We start from the raw sequence: 20574 nt of genomic DNA on the forward strand, positions 1-20574 counted from the left end.
TTGTTTAGTAATATAGAAGTTATCTCGATGTTCCAATATTGAATGTAATGGTTGATGTGTTTTTATTAAATTCATGTCTGTGCTGTTTTAATAGATTTTTGAGTTGTTCTAAAAAAGGAGAAAAATAAATCCCATCATGTTCTGCTGAACTAGCCAGTTCCCTTATTTTTTTCCCCTTGAGAGCTGGCATCTATTAATCTTGGAGCCAGTCAGCAGACTATATCATTGTTCTGTGCAGGGCATCTCAGACTAACTGGACTTGGAGGATTATTACAGTACTTCAAGCAATGTCCAACTTTTTTTCTTATTCTGTCCTATCTTTTCTCACAAACGAGGGGAACATATTTGTTCAGGTGATTCAAAATTGCATTTAGAAGAAAATGGAGTAAGCTGTGGATAAACTATAATCTCCACAATTGTTTATACATCTGTTTTGCATCAAAAAAACTTAATCAAATGAAAAGATATTGCCTTAATACTTTGAATAAGTAATTCCCATATTGACAATGTAACACAAAATGTCCTTAACATAATTGCAAACTTACAAAACTTTAAGCAAGCTTTCTTTTGTATAGGAGGCGGCAGAGGTCATTCAGCCCACCAAGACTGTGATTAGATCATGATAAGCATCCCCTTCAAAGCATGACCCCTGATGTTTTTAGAATCAAGAAATCTAGGGCAGCATGTGCTGGCTCAGTGGTTAACACTGCTACCTCACAGTACTAGTGGCCTGGGTTCAATTACACCCTTGGGTGACTCTGTGTGGAGTCTGCACACCCTCCCTGTTTCTGTGTGGGGTTTCTCCAGGTGCTCCAGTTTCCTCCCACAGTCTGGGGATGTGCAGGCTAGGTGGATTAGCCATGGGAAATGCAGAATTGGGTGGGGGTGGGGGGGGGGGGGGGGGAGGGTAGTGTTGGGCCTCAGTGGCCTATGCTTTGGAAGGTTGTTGTGGACTCAAAAGATAGAAAAGATAGAATCATCTACTTCTACACTGTAGAGATTCTAGGATTCTGTTGATCTCTGTCTTGAAAATGTTAAATAATGGAGTGTCCAATGGGCTAGAGAAGTCCAATGATTCACCACCCTCTCAAGAAAATTCCTCCTCATCTCAATGTTAAATGGCTTGCTCCTCATTCTAATCCAGTAAGTTTAAATACACCGTTTCCCAAAATCAAAAAGAATGAACACTTGACCATGATTGTAAAAGTAAAAGAATGACATAAAAAAACAGCTACCAATGACAAAAAGAGGATTTCCAAGAAGCCAAAGCACACACTTTGCATCAGAGTATTTTGTTAGTATGAACTATGGATTGTATAATGAAGTTTGAAACTCAGATTTCCATTTTTATAACTGGCACTGGGAGACTGCAGACTTCATCTGAGAAGGAAAATAAAACACAAAACAGTGCTGCACATACCAAGGACACATGTCGCTTCCATTATAAAGAAATATGCTTTGTAGATATCTCTCAAAAGTGCTTTAACCATTAATCTCTCTTTATTTAAAAACACAACGGGGATGATTGTGACTTTGTCCGTTATACATTTCTGCTAGTCGGCAATTCATTTTATTCATGGCTGATTCACATCACCCACTTTACACTCTGGCTGCAGTCAAAATCACCCCCCTAACCCTTGATTTGCTTGGGCGCCATTACCCATTGTGCACCCCTCAGCAGTATAGACACAAAGCAATTATTCTATATAAAATAATACACTTTTTCTGTGATTGAAATTCGATTCTCAGCTGCTATACATGTACTTCCGTGCAACACTCAGACTGTCTACGAATACTGGATCCACTGCTGCCACTTTAGCTGCTATGAATGAATGTATACAATGCAACACTGCAGTCAGATCAGGGAATTCCAATTCCTGCAACAAGACACAAATTGCTTTATTAGATACTAGCCATGGCTTATAATAAACCTATTATTCTCTATTCAGCCTTTTCATGCCAGTGGTTAGACTCTGAAAGAAATATAGCTTCGCAAATCAAGATGATACTAGTTTTTCTGCCATTGTCAACATAATTTAGATAACAACCAATCCATTAGTAGAATCATCAACAATTTGGTTATTTCTTGAATGAATGAACTACAGGATTTTATCGATTCTATAGATGGACCAAAGCACTTCACATCCAATTAATTACTTTCTTTTGAAGGATAATTGGTGTTGATGTATAAATACAAATGCAATATCCAATTTACACAGTCAGTTTCTATCAACAGCAAATGAGATAATTACCATTTAATCTGCTTTTGTTCTTGAGTGAAATATGCAAGCTAGAACACTAATACAGCTTCTTGCTCTTCTTTACGTAGTATGATAGGATCTTTTACGTTTGCTGAAACAGGCAGAGAAGACTTTGGTCTGTTGCCACATTCAAATAATGCACCTCAAATGCTGTATCTCTGCCTCTACATCCCTCTCCTTGCTGCTCAGTTATGCGCTGAAATGTCAAGTGTACTAGGAGTTCAAGTCATAGTGTAGGATTTCAGTCTGCAGACTTCCGATTCAGAGACTCAAGTGCTAAACACTCAAAACTTAAGGAACACACTTTGAGGGCAATATAATAACTCCAACAATGCTAAAATGTCTACCGAAATTCCACAGAAGACTAAATCAGTTCCAGCTGTTCTTTGATGAACTGCTCGTCAAATTGCAATACAATGAAAGAGATTAACACTCTCTAAAGTCATAAAACTATCCTAACATCTTACATATTTACTGTCAGCATTTATTTTTTTATTGGAAATCAATAATGGTTTAGAAACAGACAGTAAAAGACTGTACAAAATAGGATATTCTTTCCAACAGATTTCTCTTTACATGGCACTTTGGAAATATAGTATGCTATATCAGTAAAAGAATCTAGGAGCTGGTGCCTCCTATGTACTGGAACTTCAATTTATACCTATTGCTTACATAAAGTCTCTCCCTCTCCTGGGAAATCTCAAGAATCCTGAAACAATAGGAAATGTTAAGGTAACCTCAGTGTCACAGTTCTCTGTTCTAATTTCCGCTTATATGCTCAAGAAGTGTAACTCGGTCATTTTTCAGGAGAAATTCACTAACAATTTTTAATTGAGCAAAGAGTCTCAATCATTTATATAAATTTTCTGATCTGGTGATGTTACTACATGGCAATACTTAATCAAGTGAAGTAATTGAGTACTTCTCACGTGAACTGATGGTGCAAAACAAACTATTCCTTCATTAAACATATTCAGTCTACATGATAATGTTAATCCCTTACCTTCCTATCATGTTTCCTATTCCCATTTAGCTGTCCACTAGTTCTAGAATATAGAACAGTACAGCACAGAACAGGCCCTTCAGCCCACGATGTCGTGCCAACCATTGATCCTCATGTAAGGTAAACATAATGTACCAACCCTCAAATTTCTGTGACCATATGCATATCCAGCAGTCTCTTAAATATCCGCAATGACCTCACTTCCACAACTGCTGCTGGCAACACTTTCCATGCTCTCACAACTCTCTGTGTAAAGAAAGTTCTGATAAGTGACACTCTGCACCGAATATGCAATGCCTATCAGGGCTGAAATTTTGTGTTGAAGATGAAAGAAGATGCATTTATTTGTCATTATTGCAAATGCCTGTGCTGTATACCTTGAATCAATTTTCATAAATGTAACACCAATTATCATGTTAACCTACTTCAAAATTACAGTAAATTCTATTTCTTTGCAAAAGCTTTCTCATGACTTGCTCTGCAATATTTCTTTGAATAAAAAATTGCTATTGCAACATTGGTTGAGGCAAATGAAATAAATTATACAATGATCGGTGATTCCTAGAAAAGGCTAAACAGCACAAATAAATATTTTATTTATAATGAACTGATTCAAACCCTGCTGATAGTAAGAAATATATGTGAAGCATTCTTGACATTATCTCAAAGCTCAATTGTTAAAGAAATGTTAAAAAAAACTTGTTACCTGTGAGCAGGTAAGTTTCCCACCCTGGATACATCTATTAATTTTCACCCTTCTTGAAATAATTATGGTATGCAGCTTATGATGAATGAATTTCCAACTTGTCAAGCAGAAGTATGCTTTTCTAAATTTTTCCACTAGTTCTCCCCCTCTGCACCTGTTATTCTCCTGTGTAGTCATTAATCATATATGACTCTTTCCAGTCTCAATAGGCCATTCATCCAGAAATGAAAACAGCAGAGCTATGTATGATACTGCACAGAGTTTTCCTGGGCCAGAATGGTGCAATTCAAAATGAGTTGGAAGAAAAACATGTGAAACAAAACATATGCGGCAACAATTTGTGTGCTAGTGTACTGCTTCTGACCTAAGTCCAGATAATCTTCCTGTGGGTGAGTTATCAAAACATTTTTTTCAAACTCAGGTACTTCGTCAAATTCAAAGTCTTGATGTTAATTCATGTTTGAGAGATGTAGCAAGTTATGAAAATATATAGCAAATATTAGAAACATAGAATCATACAGTGCACGTGAGGCCCTTCAGCCCATCGAGTGTGCCTTGACACGTGAGAAAAACCTGGTTTTCAACCTAATCTCATTTATCAGCACTTGGCCCATAGCCTATTCTATTGTTATGACATGCCAAGTGCTCATCCAGATACTTTGTAAAGGATGTGAGACAACTCTCTTCTACTACTGTCACAGGCAGCATATTCTAGACCGTCACCAACCTCTGGATAAAACAAGTTTTTCCTGTCACCCCCCTGAAACCTCCTGCGCCTCACCTTGAACTTGTGCCCCCTTCATGACCAACGCTTCAACTGAGAGAAACAGCTGCTCCTTATCCACTCAGTTCATGCCCCTCATAAACTTGCACACTTCAATCAGATCGTCCCTCAGTCTTCTCTGCTCTAACAAAAACAATCCAAGCCGATCCAACCTTTCCTCAACACATAAATGCTCCAACCCAGGCAGCATTCTGGGGAATCTCCTCTGCACCCCTCCAGTCAATCATATCCTTCCTACAGTGGTGACTGGAATGGTATGCAGTACCCTTGCTGCAGTCTCACTAATTCTGTCATGTCTTCCTTGTTTTTGTAATCACTGCCTCAATTGATAAAGGCAAATGTCCCATATGCCTTTTCCACTGCCCTACTAACATGGTCTTCTGCCTTCAGAGATCGTTGAACAAACAGAATCATAGAGATGTACAGCATGGAAACAGATCCTTTGGACTAGCCTGTCCATTTTGACCAGATATCCCAACCTAATCTAGTGCCATTTGCCAGCACTTGGCCAGACCTCTCTAAACCCTTCCTATTCGTATACCCATTCAGATGCCTTTTAAAAATTGCAATTGTACCAGCCTCCCATGTTTTCCTCTGGCAGCTCATTCCATAACGCACCAACCTCTGTGTGAAAAGGTTGTCCCTTAGGTCCCGTTTATATCTTCCCCCCTCACCCTAAACTTACGCCTTCTAGTTCTGGACTCACCCACCCCATGGAAAAGATTTTGTCTATTTATCCTATCCATGTCCCTCATGATTTTATAAACCTCTACAAGGTCACCTCATAGTCTCCAATGCTCCAAGGAAAAAAGCCCCAGCCTATTCAACTTCTCCCCATAGCTCACATCCTCCATACCCTAGCAACATCCTTGTAAATCTTTTCTGAACCCTTTCAGGTTTCACAATACCCTTCCGATAGGAAGGAGACCAGAATTGCATGCAATATTCCAAAAGTAGCTTAACCAACGTCCTGTACAGCCACAACATGGTCTCCCAACTCCTGTACTCAATACTCTAACCAATAAAGAAAAGCATACCAAACGCCTTCTTCACTATCCTATCTACCTGGGACTCTGCTTTCAGGGAGCTATGAACTTGCTCTCCAAGGTCTCTTTGTTCAGCAACACTCCCTAGGACCCACCATTAAACATATAGGTCCTGCTCTGATTTGCTTTTCCAAAATACAGCACCTCACATTTATCTAAATTAAATTCCATCCGCCATTCCTCAGGCCATTGGCCCATCTAATCAAGATCCCATTGTAGTCTGAGGTAACCTTCTTCGCTGTTCACTACACCTCCAATTTTGGTGTCATCTGCAAACTTACTAACTATACCTCCTATGTTCACATCCAAATCATTTATGTAAATGATGAAAGGCAGTGAACCCAGCACCGATCCTTGTGGCACTCCACTGGTCACAGGCTTCCAATCTGAAAAGCAACCCTCCACCATCACTCTTCTATCTTCAAGCCAGTTCTGTATCCAAATGGCTAGTTCTCCCTATATTCCATAAGATCTAACCTTGCTAACCAGTCTCCCATGGGGAACCTTGTTGAATACCTTACTGAAGTCCATATAGATCATGTTAACCTCTCTGCCCTCATCAATCCTCTTTGTTACTTCTTCAATCAATTTTGTGAGACATGATTTTCCCACACACAAAGCAATATTGACTATCCCTAATGCCTTTCCAAATATGTGTAAACCTTGTCCCTCAGGATTCTGTCCAACAACTTGCCCACCACTGATATCAGGCTCACTGGTCTATTGTTCCCTGACTTTTCCTTACCACCTTTCTTAAATAGTGACACTTCGTTAACCAACCTCCAGTCTTGTGGCACCTCACCTGTGACTATCGATGATACAAATATCTCAGCAAGGGGTCCAGCAATCACTTCCCTAGCTTCCCACAGAGTCTAGGGTACATCTGATCAGGTCCTGGGGATTCATCCACCTTTATGCATTTCAAGACATCCAGCACCTCCTCCTCTGTAAGGTCCCTTTGTTACACAGAACTTCCTAGTGTCATGCCGTTCATTGAATACTTTTTTGTCAAATTACTCCTTCCAAAGTATATCACCTTACACTTTTCAGGGCTGAGTTCCACCTATCTGCCCATTTGAGCATCCCATTTTCAGAGGAACCTCGAGTATCCGAATGAGATGGATGAGCACTGTTTCATTCGGTAAATTGATTGTTTGGATAATCAATTTTACCTTAAACAAGGGAAGCCATATTGATCTAATGCTCTACTATACCGGAGATTTTGTTTAAATCTATAATTGTAATGGTCTGCTATTTGAACAATCTAATCTTTGCATTCTGCAAACTCCAGGTTAAAGGGAGAAGGACTAAATCCTTACCATCACATAAAGATTATATATGAAATCCCAGCATTAAATAACGTCCCGAACAGCTCCTGTGATTACAAGAGCATTTGTCAGTTTCTGGGAACTCAGTGTCGTGATAGAAAGACAGAAGCACGGTCTCGCACATGCGTTTACTTTCTCGGCCATCTGTCTCATGAATGGCCCAGTAAAGTGCCAGGAATACTGTAAAACACTTACTTTTGCAAAGGGCTGTGGAACTAACCCTTCCCTAAAAATACCCAGTCGATGATGCTTGAGTTGTTTGTGTTTCTTTGTGTTTCACATGTTCTTCAGTACAGGTAATCTGAATACACTTACCTCTTTGATGTAACATTTTTGCGGGATCTTGAGATCTTCTTCGGATAATTTGAAATTCGGCTAATTGATATTCAGATAATCGAGGTTCCTCTGTATATCTTCTTGTAGTCCAAGACACTCAACCTCATTGTTAACCACCCAACCAAACTTTGCGTCATCCATAAATATGTTAATCCAACCCCCTACACAGTCATCTAAGTTATTTATATAACTGACATGTAAGAGACCCAACTCAAGTCCGTATGGTATGCCAATGGACACTGGTTTCCAGTCACTAAAGAAACCTTCTTTCTCTATAATTGAGAATATTTTGAATATTACCCCTGTATCCCATGTGCTTTTGCCTTCTTGATACGTCTCCTATGTGGGAGAAGGTGGGCAATTAATTAGATGCATCCAAGAACTCCACACAACTAAGGGCAGCAGATGGTTTCCTGAATCTGGATGGCCGATAGAATGCTGTCCATCACTCAAAGATCAACAACTGTACATTCAGAGCTGGACGTTGATGATGAATGTGGGAAGGCATGAAGGTCCCTTCATTCCCTTGGTCCATACATTTACCTCTTTTGCCAAAGGGTTACAGTTATTGCCTGAGAGGTGAAAAGCAACCCCCGTCACCCCCCTGCCCCTTTAGTGAGAGTGGCGTCTACTCGATTGAATTGAGCTTTTATCTTCTTTATATACCCAGCCTGCTGCTGGGAAGCTACCACCAATACACCATGAATGGTGTATTAATGAAACATTTTCTGCATGCAATAATTCACTAAGGCCTCTTAAATAGTTGCAACTCACGAAATCTATCATCTAGATCGACAAGGGCAGCAGGTAAATGAGTCTGTCTGAGACTTCCCTTCCAAGCCTCTCACCATCCTGACTTGAAGCATATTGTTATGCTTTCGGTGTTGCTTGATCAAAATCCTGGAATTCCCTTCCTAAAGGCATTGGTCATCTACAACTAAATGAACTACAGCAGTTCAAGACGACAATGCACCATTACCTTCCCAAGGGCATCTAAGGATAGATAATAGACCAGCCAGTGAAACTCTCCTCCCATTGCCAAATTACAAAAAATATAACATACAGAAAATCTAGCCAACATCTGGAGACTTAAGGGGCTAATTGATCCCTATCCCTCATGCTCCCCAAATCCGCGATTGGGAACGTAACAGTTCCCACTGTCACTGTTGTCCTGCATAATCCAGTGGTCCAGGAATGTGATGTAAAACCAGCCTGATAAGATTTCACCCTCTCACCTGTCTTGGCCCCCTCCCCATCTCAGGGCAAGGAAATTCAGCCTCATATCTGTTATTTCTCTGAATTTGCTGTACAATTTGCGCATTTATACAGTTATGCATCATTATACAGTTAGTTTCTGAGCACTATTTCCTTCAGTCTGGAAGCCAGTGCTAATACTTGTAATTTTCAAGAATGCTTGGCAGCATATTATATAATTAAATATAAGAATCAGATCACTGCAGAAAGAATAATTGTGGGCTTTCATGAGACATACATAAAACAAAGTATAGGTTTTAGAAAACAGGGATCAAAGGTTGCTCACAGGTCTGTTCACAAACTGATAAACGATTAAACAATTTAATAAAACCCTGAAAATATCTAGAAATAAATGTCTGTATACAGATTTGCTTCGAGACTTTATCACATCACACAACTGTATCCTCATTGATGAAATTATCTTAAGACTTTACAAAATATAATGTCAAAGTGTCAATCTATAAGACAATCTTTAAAAGAAAACAACGTGGTATTGCAATTTTGTAACAAAAGGTAAAGTCAAAGTGAAAATGATGAATCAGATTGATATGTTTTAACTAACATAAGTTACAGGTTGGAATTTGTAATGATATTTGCGATATGTTATTGATGGATGTATGTGGAATTTACAGTATTGTCCTTTGATACAATTCCTAAGCAAAAAAATTACATGCACTGTGGGTATCCCAAATAAAATGATCGCATGCTATGTTACAGAGGTACCTTCATGTCAATCTGTCGGGTATCAGTATTCTGAAAAAGCAGTTTCACACACGTTTTTCCATCATCAGAGGATCCTTTGAGTTGTGAAAACTTGAATCTCCAGATAACATTCTGTAAATCAAAAAAAAGTGTCATTATTTGTTTACCAATAGAAGCAATGTAATTAATACACCATGTATTGATTTTAAAAGGACTTCTATGAGATCCTGAACAATTTCTAATGTCAACATATTAAATTGTAATGGGGGGATCTACTAAGAGCCTGGACAATGGCGACCAAGGCCAGAAATATGGAAGAATATGTATGAGGTTTTGTGAGGCTTTTCTTGACATCAGGAACAACAGTTGCATTTTCAAATATGGTTCTGCACATTAAGACTAGTTTACTGTTGCTTTCGCACTCATTAAATGGTGAGATGCCTGCTAATGGGGATTATTGCTCATTAACAATAAATTTTATTAATATGCAGCCTCGTCATCTTCCACTCGCTGGGAGGAAATTAGACATTGACAATTCCCAACATGGACGTCCAAATGAGCATTGGCAAATTCAGCTCCCTGCTTGCTTCTCTGAGTGAACATCTTGGACACTTGGCAACAATGTGTCAGGGCACGTTCTAGGCCAGAAGCCACATGCGTGCATCCCATATCCATGGGTGCTGGCAGCTGAGACCTGACAGCCTCTAAGGAGCCTCATAGCACCTTTCCCATCCACTTGCAAGACACTTCTGCACTTCAAAATTTAGGGTGCACTGGCAATGAGGCAGCTACAAGACACTGCGTGCATAGGGACAGACATTAGACCAGGGTGCATCTCAGGGCGACTTGTTTGATCTCCTATGTCATGCCCACCCACATGCTCACAGCATCCAAGCCTTTCCTTGCCTCGCCTTGTTTCCTTGTGCAGTCACAGAGTCAGTCAGCCTGCCTTATTAGTCACCAATCCTCTGTCAAGGGAGCAGATGCCTCGCTATATGCCATATTGCTTCATCAATCTCACACCAGCTAGATGTGCCAGCAGCTTACAGATGTGAGAATGTAAACTTCAAGACTTTAATAACTTCAAGAAAGAATAGGCAATATTGTTTTCTAGAATAAACTGTTCCCTAGATGAAAGGGACAAAGAGAAACTGTTCTGACAGAATTAAAAGCAACATGCTCGTAACCCATCTCTGGGAAGGAGGAGTCAAAGCTACATAAGCAGGTTGTTTCTGGTGGAGAGGAGATAACACTGCTAACACATGACAAATGGACAATTAAAACTGCTTACAGAAGGAATGGTGATTATTGCAATTCAAGCTGTTTCAAGCAGATAGCCAACACTGAATGCAACAAGGAACAGGGGAACTAAAAGAGAAAATGCTGGAAAATCTTAGCAGGTCTGGCAGCATCTGTAGGGAGAGAAAAGAGCTGACATTTCGAGTCTAACTGACCCTTTGTCAAAGCTAACAAAAGGGAGAAGCAGGGAGGTATTTATACTGGGCTGAGAGAAGGTAAGTCATGGCTCCAGAAGCAAGGGTAGCAATAAAGAGGTGATAATGACAGTGCATAGAGAGATTATAGGGAGATTAGGAGCTGTGAATGACCAAGGAAAGGCTGAAGCCGGTGCTATGTGACAAAATATATGGGGGATGGGGGGGATGGGTGAAGCAGAGGCAAAATGGAAAACAGGGGAGAAGGGTAGCAAAGGGGGAAGAGGAGAGGTAAATGTGATGAGACAGTGGGGAGCAAGAGAAAGAGAGATAATCAAGAAATAAAAGGTACAGAACAGTGAAAATTTTTTTTAAAGAAGGATAAACAAAATAAATAAAATAAAATTACGGAGCAGAATGAAAACAGTTCTTTTCCTGCAACTTGAGTAACACTATAATGCTAAACTTGTTATTTCCTCACCTTTGTGTTACTATCAACACAGGTAAATCCAGCGGCAAAATCTATTGTGAAGGAAAGTGATTGGCCTTGCCAGGTACACCCATACGTCTTAGACTGGTAAAAGAAAATACAAGTATGTTATTAGAGGCACATCTAGTTCAAGAACCATTTCAGAAAACAATAAATGCTTTGTGACAAATGGGTATATTTTCATTATTAAACATCTCTGCAATTACAGGGTATGATTCAAAGTCAAATTCAGGTCGAAGTTCCCCAGCTAATGGATATGTTGCAATGAGCTGTCTGCCATGGGGTTAAGAATTGGATCTGAAAATATTTGCGTGTTATTGCCATTCCAAGCACACACTCACAAACTGTTGTTGTAACGGGGAACTGTAGCAGTATACAAAACTGTGTCGAGTATTCACATGAGACTACACTGTCCCTCAGCTCATTGACGGTGCTCACTGACCTTATCTCAAATAAATGTTAGTCTATTTCAATGAAGTGTCTGGAATGGACAAGTTTAAGTGATCAGGGAATAAGTATAAATAAGCAATTCTTGTTAACTGATATCTAGCAATCAGCCTTTGCCCCACCTGAATCAGTGATGGTATTTTATAGTCTCTAATCTATCATGTATATATTTTTTTTGTTTAAAACAGTGTTTTATGAATCTTCTTCAACCTTTTTATCACTCTTTAGGATTTGGCCTCAGAATCACCATCATCATAGCTTAAGGTATTTCCGTGTAGGTTAAATGTTTTGTGACATTTCTGAACTAAAAATAAGGCATTATTTATCAATGTTTTCTTTCTGTATTTAATAATATACAGCCAGCTCAGTATTTGAAGAACCAAAAATAAAACACCAAATTTATTTAAAACTTTACATCTATTTTTGTACTAGATTGAAATGCATTCTGTTCGTATATGCATAAGAAAATTTGACTTAAAATTGATCTGTCCAGTATTCAGTGCATTCTGAATGACATATATTTGCATGAAGCTCATTCCTTTGTTATTTTAGTGATTGTGCCATGAGATGAACTTAATTATTTTATGATGATAGCACAGAAGTAATTCTATGAAACCATATTAACAGTTTTAGTCCTGATACAGCTTTGAATAAACTTAATTAGAGACAAAAAACACTGCAGATGCTGGAATCCAAAGTAGACAAGCATGAGTCTGGAAAGCACAGCAAGTCAAGCAGCATCAGAAGGTTGAAAAGTCAATGTTTCAGGTATAACCCTTCTTCAAGAATGGAGGTGGTTGGGGGAGCTGCAGACAAAGGCTTGGGGAGAGCAGGCAAGGGTTAAGGGTGGAGAGAGGAACAAACTCAGCAAGATTTGGTATAGCTTATTAATTAAGATAAAAGAAAAGATATTGCAATGAGCCAAGGCACAAAACAAAGGAAAGAATATGATTTCTATCAAGTAAGAAATTTAGCTTCACATTTATGAAATGGAGTCAATGTGAATATAGTAAAGAATGGACAATTGAAAGCTAACATTCACCATTCACTCCACGCTTAACGAGAAGCTGCTAAAGTACTAGATTCCGATCCAGCCTCAGACTTCTATAAATTATTGTCTTAGCTATTTACATTGTTGTCTAATGTAGGCCTTCTTATTCTACCAGCCCCTACTCCACAGTGGTAGTAGGGTTGAGACATGAGGAAGGTTGCAAGACTCTCAACCGTGTTATATGTTTGGCCACAGAGATGAGGGTCTACTAGCTATAGATGGAGATTAACACTTGGAATGTACCAGTTGGATTGAAATATCTTGAGAGGAGTGGAACTTGGAGAATTAAAGAAAAAGACAATCCTCTGGCCAAAACTTGAGAAACACAAATTCTCTTTCACAAAAGCATGTTGACTGTGATTATATTGTGATTTTCCAAAGGTCCTGCTATCATATCTTTAATTACAGATTCTTGCATTTTCTGATGACAGGTGTTAGGATAACTTGCCTATAGTTTTCTGCATTCTGTCTCCTCCTCCACACATCATTGTGCCCCCCCACCCCCCAACACATATCCAAATCTAAGAGAGGTCTTGTGGTTTTCCAACTCGTGGTATTTTCAGAATCAAGGCAATTTTACAACAATCTCTATATTAAAAACAGAAGTTGCTGGAAAAGCTCAGCAGGTCTGGCAGCATCTGTGAAGAGAAGTCAGTGTTAACATTTCAGGTCCGGTGATCCTTTTTCTCAAGCTCTACAGCCAATTCTGTTAAGACCCCGCAGATTCAGGTCCAGGGGATTTGTCAATCGGTAGTTCAGTTAGTTTTCTGAGTACTTCTGTTTCCCATTCTTGTAATTATTTTAAGTTCCTCGCACCCCCTTTGTCGCTGATATTTTTAAAACTATTCTTGGGATGCTTTTCTGTCATCTACTGTGAAGACAGATGTAAAATATTTGACATACTTGGGCTGTGGGGCTATCATCCTCAGACCACTGATACTACAAACCCAATTGGAGAGTCAGCAGTTCTGAAGCCTCAATAGCCCCACGAGGTGACTTTCACGCTGTCTGTTCAGTTATATGGTTTCTACATGCAGCCAGCAATAAACTGCCACACATATCAGAGTCAAGAATGTGGTGCTGGAAAAGCACAGCAGGTCAGGCAGCATCAGAGAAACAGGAAAATTGACGTTTCGGGCAAAAGCTCTTCATCAGGAGTCTTCTCCTGCTTCTCTGATGCTGTCTGACCTGCTGTGCTTTTCCAGCACCACACTCTTGACTCTGATCTCCAACATCTGCAGCATTCACTTTCACCCTGCTACACATATCAACACAGGCCCGATAATGCGACTAGCTATTACTACTTAAAGTTAACCAACACTTCTCAAAAGTGAGGTACATTTTCACTGGGATGTGTATGAGCATACTTTGCGAACTCCATCTGGTTTGGGAATAAGAGAAGAATGACAGAATATGGGAGTGAGTGAATAGTCTGATTTTCACATGCTACACTGGAGGTCAGTGTGAAGGAGTTGGAAAGGTGGTGAGGCATCTTGTCTCATATTCACAGGGGGCCCAAAAGGCTGACTTATGACATTTACCTGAATTTAATAAAATTTAAGCAATTAACCTATCAGCTCTGTGAACAGCATAAATTTCAAACTGAAACTATATGGTTAACTACCTGCATCATGATATTGCATTAAATTATTGACCAGGATATAGCTGATCTAAATTGAAAAGCGGAGAATGTCATTAAGAAACTGCAACTATTACACCACAATTCATATTAAGTATTTCATTATTAGATATTAAACTGATTTGAAAAGTGTGAATGGTTCAGTTGCATGAATTATTCTGTTCTTGATATCTTTTTTGTTATTAAAGTGATTATTCTATCTTCATTAAAGTCATCCTTTAGTGATGTTCTATTCCTGGCTATTGCTGCACCGCATTATCATGAGTTCTGACTTTTGCTTTGTTATCCTCTGGCTACAACTCTTGGCAATGAATAGCACTTCAATTTGTGAATGGTAGAAAACTGTAGTCTAGCAATCTCCCATTTGTTCCTTAATGTAGCATAATAAGACAGTATATTCATTTGCCTTGTTACTAGGTTCTATAAACAAAAGTGCTTTTAATATATGGGATTACAAAACATTTTTGTTCAAATGATGCTTTTGCACATTGCTCACACATTCAGTCTGATGACTCTGAATCAGAACAATGTTATTACTCTAACATATTACCTTGCTGGTTGGTCAATTTGTTATGAGATAACAATAATTACAATAGGGATATAACTACTTTCTCAAGACAGTAGACCATGCAAGCAGTAAACATTTAGAGACCACAGATGTATTCAGAATTCTAAAACAACTGCAACTCTTCATGTCCGTATATTGGATGCAGAAATGTAGACAGGCAGCTAAGAATGCTATCCCTGTGGAACAAATATCCACCTTTCTCAAAGAAATATACGGAGTCCACCGGAGTAAACAAACAAAAAAAACAGTCTTACTGGAAATTGAGGTCCCTTAAAATCTGAATTTTCCTGGTAATTGCCATGTAGCAGGAAATTTCATTGAGCACCCATTGCAGCAGTAATACATTTCTAGCATCTGAAAGAAAAGGGGCAAGCAGCACTGAGGTCACAATGCCCCATTGAACCAGTGTCATTAATTTACCTGGCGCCAAATGCAATCAATTATCAGTGTGTTGTTTGGGAAAATGAGAAGTACTTATTCTTAGAAAGAATAAGGTCAACAAACCCTCAGGTGAAAGTCTTCTTAGCGTCACTAATCCACAGTCATTGGACTGTAGCTAGAGGTAAGGGAACACATCTGTGAAGGTATCACAAAGGTAGGTTCAAGATTAACATTAAAATGATAAACATTGGATTTTAAGGATGGTAAAGGGCACAAAACTACAAGTGAAAATATCCTCGGAGAAACCTCAGATTGAATAGTCTAAGGTAGCAAGGGAATTTACATCCCAGAAGGTTTCTGCAGCACACATATCGGCTACAGTCAATTAAGAAACTCAGTCAGTAAGACCATAAGACATGGGAGCAGAAATTAGACCATTCAGCTCATTGAGTCTACTCTGTCATTCAATCATGGATGATACATTTCTCAAGGGGAAAGTGAGGACTGCATATGCTGGAGATCAGAGTCGAGAGTGTGGTGCTGGAAAAGCACAGTAGGTTGGGCAGCATCCGAGAAGCAGGAGAATCGACGTTTTGAGCAAAAGCCCTTCAACCCTAATCTCCTGCTTTCTCCCCATAACCCTTGAACCCCTCGATATCCATGAACCTATCTATCTCAGTCTTAAATATACTCAATGACCTGGCCTCCACAGCCTTCTGTGGCAATGAATTCCACAGAAACACCACTCTCCAGCTGAAGATGTTTTGCATTATCTCTTTTACCGTGGGCGGCACAGTGGCAGTGGGCAGCACGGTGGCAGTGGGTGGCACGGTGGCACAGTGGTTAGCACTGCTGCCTCACAGTGGGTGGGTTGCGCTTTGGCGGGTCGGTGTGGACTTGTTGGGCCAAAGGCCCTGTTTCCACACTGTAAGTAATCTAATCTAATCTAAAAACAAAAGGTCTTCCCTTTACTCTAAGGCTTTTCCCTGGGGTCCTAGTCTCTCCTACCAATGGAAACATCTTCCCAACATCTACTCTGTCCAAGCCATTCAGTATTCTGTATGTTTCAATTAGATTCCCCCTCATCCTACTAAGCTCCATCAAGTATCAACCCAGAGTCCTCAAATGTTTCTCATATGTTAAGCTTTTCGTTCCTGGGACCATTCTTGTGAACCTCCTCTGACCACACTCCAGGGCCATTGTATCCTTCCTGAGATATGTGGCCCAAAACGCCACACAATACTCCAAAAGTGGTCTGACCAGAGCCTTATAGAGCCTCAGAACTACATCTCTTTTATATTCAAATGAATGCCATCATTGCATTTGCCTTCCAATGTACTGATTCAACCTGCAAGTTTACCTTGATAGAAGTCTGGACGAGAACTCCCAAGTCTCTTTGCACTTCAAACTTCTGAATTTTCTCCCCATTTAGAAAATAGTTATTGCCCATATTCTTCTTACCAAAGTGAATGACCTTGCACTTTCTCACATTGTACTTCATCTGCCACTGCTTTGGCCACTCTCCTAACCTGTCCAAATCCTCTGCAGCCTCTCTGCCTCCTCAATGCTACCTGTCCCTCTACCTATCTTCATATCATCTGCAAACTTAGCCAGAATGCCCTCAGTTCCTTCATCTAGATCGTTAATGTATAAAATGAGAAGTTATGCTCCCAACACTGAGCTTTGCGGAACACCTCTTGTCACTGGCTACCATCCTTAGTAGGACCCTTTCATCCCCACTCTCTGCTTTCTGCCAGATAGGCAGACTTCTATCCATGGTAGCACTTTTCCTCTGACACCATGGTCCTTATTTTACTCAGTAGCTTCTTGTGAGGCACTTTGTCAAAGGCCTTCTTGAAGTCCGGGTTGGTAACATCCATTGGCTTTTCTTGGTCTAACCTGCTTATTGATTCTTCAAAGAATTCTAGCAGATTTGTCAAGCATGACCTCTCTTGATGAAACCATGCTGACTCTGCTCCTTTTTGACCATAAACTTCCAAGTAATCTTATACTTCACAAAGGATTCCCGGATCTTACCCAAACAGAGGTTAGGCTAATTGATCTGTAATTTTCTGTCTTTTGCCTTACTCCCCTTTTAAACAGGGGTGTCCTGTTAGTGATTTTCCTGTCCTCTGGGACCCTCCCTGATTCTAGTGATTCCTGAAAGATAACTATAAATGCCTCGACTATCTCTTCAGCTATCTCCCTTAGAGCTCTGGGGTGTAGTCCATCTGGTCCAGGTGATTGATCCACCATCAGGCCATTCACTTTTTCCAGCAACTTCTCCTTGGTAATGGCCACCATACTCAGCTGTGCCCCCTCACTCTCTTGAATTTTTGGGATATTACTTTTGTTTTCCGCAGTGAAGATTGACAGACACAAAGTAGTTGTTCAGTTCCTCAGCCATTTCCTTGTTCCCCACAACCACCTCTTCCAGCATTGTTTTCCAATGGTCTAATGTCTACTTTTCCCTCTCTTTTGTCCTTTGTATATCTAAAGAAACTCTTACAGTCTTCATTATATTACTGGCTAGCTTACCCTCATATTTAATCTTGTCCCTTCTTCTTTTGTTGTGGCCCCCATTGGTCTTTGTTAGCTTTCCACTCCTCAGGTTTCCTGCTGCCCTTCACCAAGTTATATGTTTTCTCTTTGGTTTTTATGCTATCCCTGACTTCCCTGGTCAGCCATGGTTGTCTCATCCTCCCTGTACTATGCTGCTTTTTCCTCATCTCATCCTCCCTGTACTATGCTGCTTTTTCCTCAGGATGAATCTCTGCAGTGCCTCCTGAATTACTTCCAGAAACTCCTGCCATTGCTGTTCCACTGTCTTTCCTGCTCGGCTCCTACTCTCAGTCAATTCAACCCAGCTCCTCCCTCATGACTCTGCAGTTGCCTTTATTCAGCTATAATACCGTTACCTCTGATTCTATCTTCTCTCTCGCAAATTGCAGATTAAACATGATCATATTGTGATCACTGCCTCCTAAGGGTTCCTACATCTTAAGCTCCCTTATCAAGTCTGCCTCACTGCACAACACTAATCCAGTATTGCCTGTTCCCTAGTCGGCTCCACCACAATGCTCCAAAAAGCCCTCTTGTAGACATTCCACAAATTCCTTTTCTTGTCTTACCGTGACATCTAAATCTTGGTATTTAGTACATTATGAATAAACAAGTCTGAAATTTTTGATGCTGTGGTAAGGATTAAACAACAATGGATCAAATGTTGAACAACCTAAATGAATATTTTGCATCAGTGTATACTATGGATAAGGACATGGGAGATACAGAATGTGAGGAAATAGATGGTTACATGTTGAAAAATGTCCGTATGCCAGAGGAGATGATTCTGGATGTTTTGAAAGGCATAAAAGTGGACAAATCCCCAGGACCTGATCAGGTGCACCCTAGAACTCTGTGGGAAGCAAGAGAAGTGATTGCTAGGCCCTTGCTGAGATATTTGGATCATCAATAGTCACAGGTGAGGTGCTGAAAGACTGGAGGTTGGCTAATGTGGTGCCACTGTTTAAAGAATGGTGGTAAGGAAAAGCCAGGGAACTACAGACCAGTGAGCCTGACATCAGTGGTGGGCAAGTTGTTGGAGAGTCCTGAGGGACAGAATTTACAAGTATTTGGAAGTAAAAAGGACGGACTAGGGATGGTTGACATAGTTTTGCGTGTGGGAAATCATGTTTCACTAACGTGATTGGGTTTTTTGGAGAAGTAATGAATAGGACTGATGAGGCCAGAGCAGTGGACGTGATATATATGGAATTTAATAAGGCGTTCGACAAGATTCCCCATGGTAGCAAGGTTAGATCACATGGAACACAGGGAGAACTAGCCATTTGGATACGGAACAGGCTCAAAGGTCGAAGACAGAGAGTGGTAGTGGATGGTTGTTTTTTAGACTGGAGGCGTGTGACCAGTGAAGTGCCACATGGATCGGTGTTGTGTGCACTACTTTTTGTCATTTATATAAATGGTTTGGATGTGAGCATAAGAGGTATAGTTAGTAAGTTTGCTGATAACACCAAAATTGGAGGTGTAGTGGACAGTGAAGGAGGATACCTCAAAGTTCAATGGGATCTTGATCAGATGGGCCAATGGGCCAAAGAGTGGCAGATGGAGATTAACTTAGGCAAATGCAAGGTGCTACATTTAAGAAAGGCAAATCAGGACAGGATTTATAGACTTAATGGTAAGGTCCTGGGGAGTGTTGCTGAACAAAGATACCTTTCAGTTTCCTGAAAGTAGAGTCGCAGATAGATAGGATAATGAAGGCAGCATTTAGTATGCTTTCCTTTATTGGACAGGGCATTAAGTATAGGAGTTGAGAGGTCATGTTGCGGCTGTATAGGACATTGGTTATGCCACTATTGGAATACTGCATGCAATTCTGGTCTCCCTCCTATAGGGAGGATGCTGTGAAATTTGAAAGGGTTCAGAAAACATTTACAAGGATGTTTCCAGGATAAAGCGTTTGATCTATAGGGAGTGGCTGAATAGGCTGGGGCTGTTTTCCCTGGAGTGTCGGAGACTGGGGGGATGACCATTATAAAATCCTGAGGGGCCTGGATGGGGTGAATATACAAGGTCTTTTCCTTGGGGTCAGGGAGTCCAGAACTAGAGGGCATAGTTTTAGGGTGAGTGGGGAAAGATTTAAAAGGGACCTAAAGGGCAACATTTTCACGCAGATGGTGCTGCACGTATGGAATGAGCTGCCAGAAGACGTGGTGGAGGCTGATACAATTACAACATTTAAAAGGCATCTGGATTGGTATGTGAATATGAAGGGTGGGATTAGACTAGGTTAGGAAATCTGCTTGGCCTGGACAAATTGGATCGAAAGGTCTGTTTCCGTGCTGTATGCCTGAATGACCCTATAATCTCCTTGGCATTGGACAGGCAGAAAGAAAGCTTCTTGACTCCCATTTCAAAATATAAAACATTTCCATGTTTCACACATCATTGTCAGCACCCTTACGTTTCTGGAGCCATATCTCATTAAGAAGGGGGAGAGTCGAAAGAAATTATTAACGTGCAATGAAGTTCAGAGCTCAATGGCTACTCACTGAACATAAAGGGAATGGATCTTGAAAGCAGTGAGGAGTGCATGGAACTGTACCCTTTTCAGGACAGCAG

At 40.3% G+C, this 20574-nt stretch overlaps 1 protein-coding gene across 1 annotated transcript in view; it reads right to left on the reverse strand.

Annotated features, from left to right (window-relative positions):
- Positions 1-902: 902 nt before the first annotated feature.
- Positions 903-20574, reverse strand: part of sntg2 (syntrophin, gamma 2) — a 943711-nt gene continuing 924039 nt past the window's right edge. The window contains exons 16-18 of the mRNA XM_043678774.1: positions 11335-11427; positions 9442-9552; positions 903-1877 (exon numbers count right to left, since the gene is read on the reverse strand). Coding sequence (XP_043534709.1) covers positions 1746-1877; positions 9442-9552; positions 11335-11427 — 336 coding nt within the window. The 3' untranslated portion in view covers positions 903-1745. The remainder of the gene's footprint in view (positions 1878-9441; positions 9553-11334; positions 11428-20574) is intronic.

This window comes from Chiloscyllium plagiosum, chromosome 3 (genome assembly GCF_004010195.1).
Source record: "Chiloscyllium plagiosum isolate BGI_BamShark_2017 chromosome 3, ASM401019v2, whole genome shotgun sequence".
Classification (NCBI taxonomy): Eukaryota; Metazoa; Chordata; class Chondrichthyes; order Orectolobiformes; family Hemiscylliidae; genus Chiloscyllium; species Chiloscyllium plagiosum.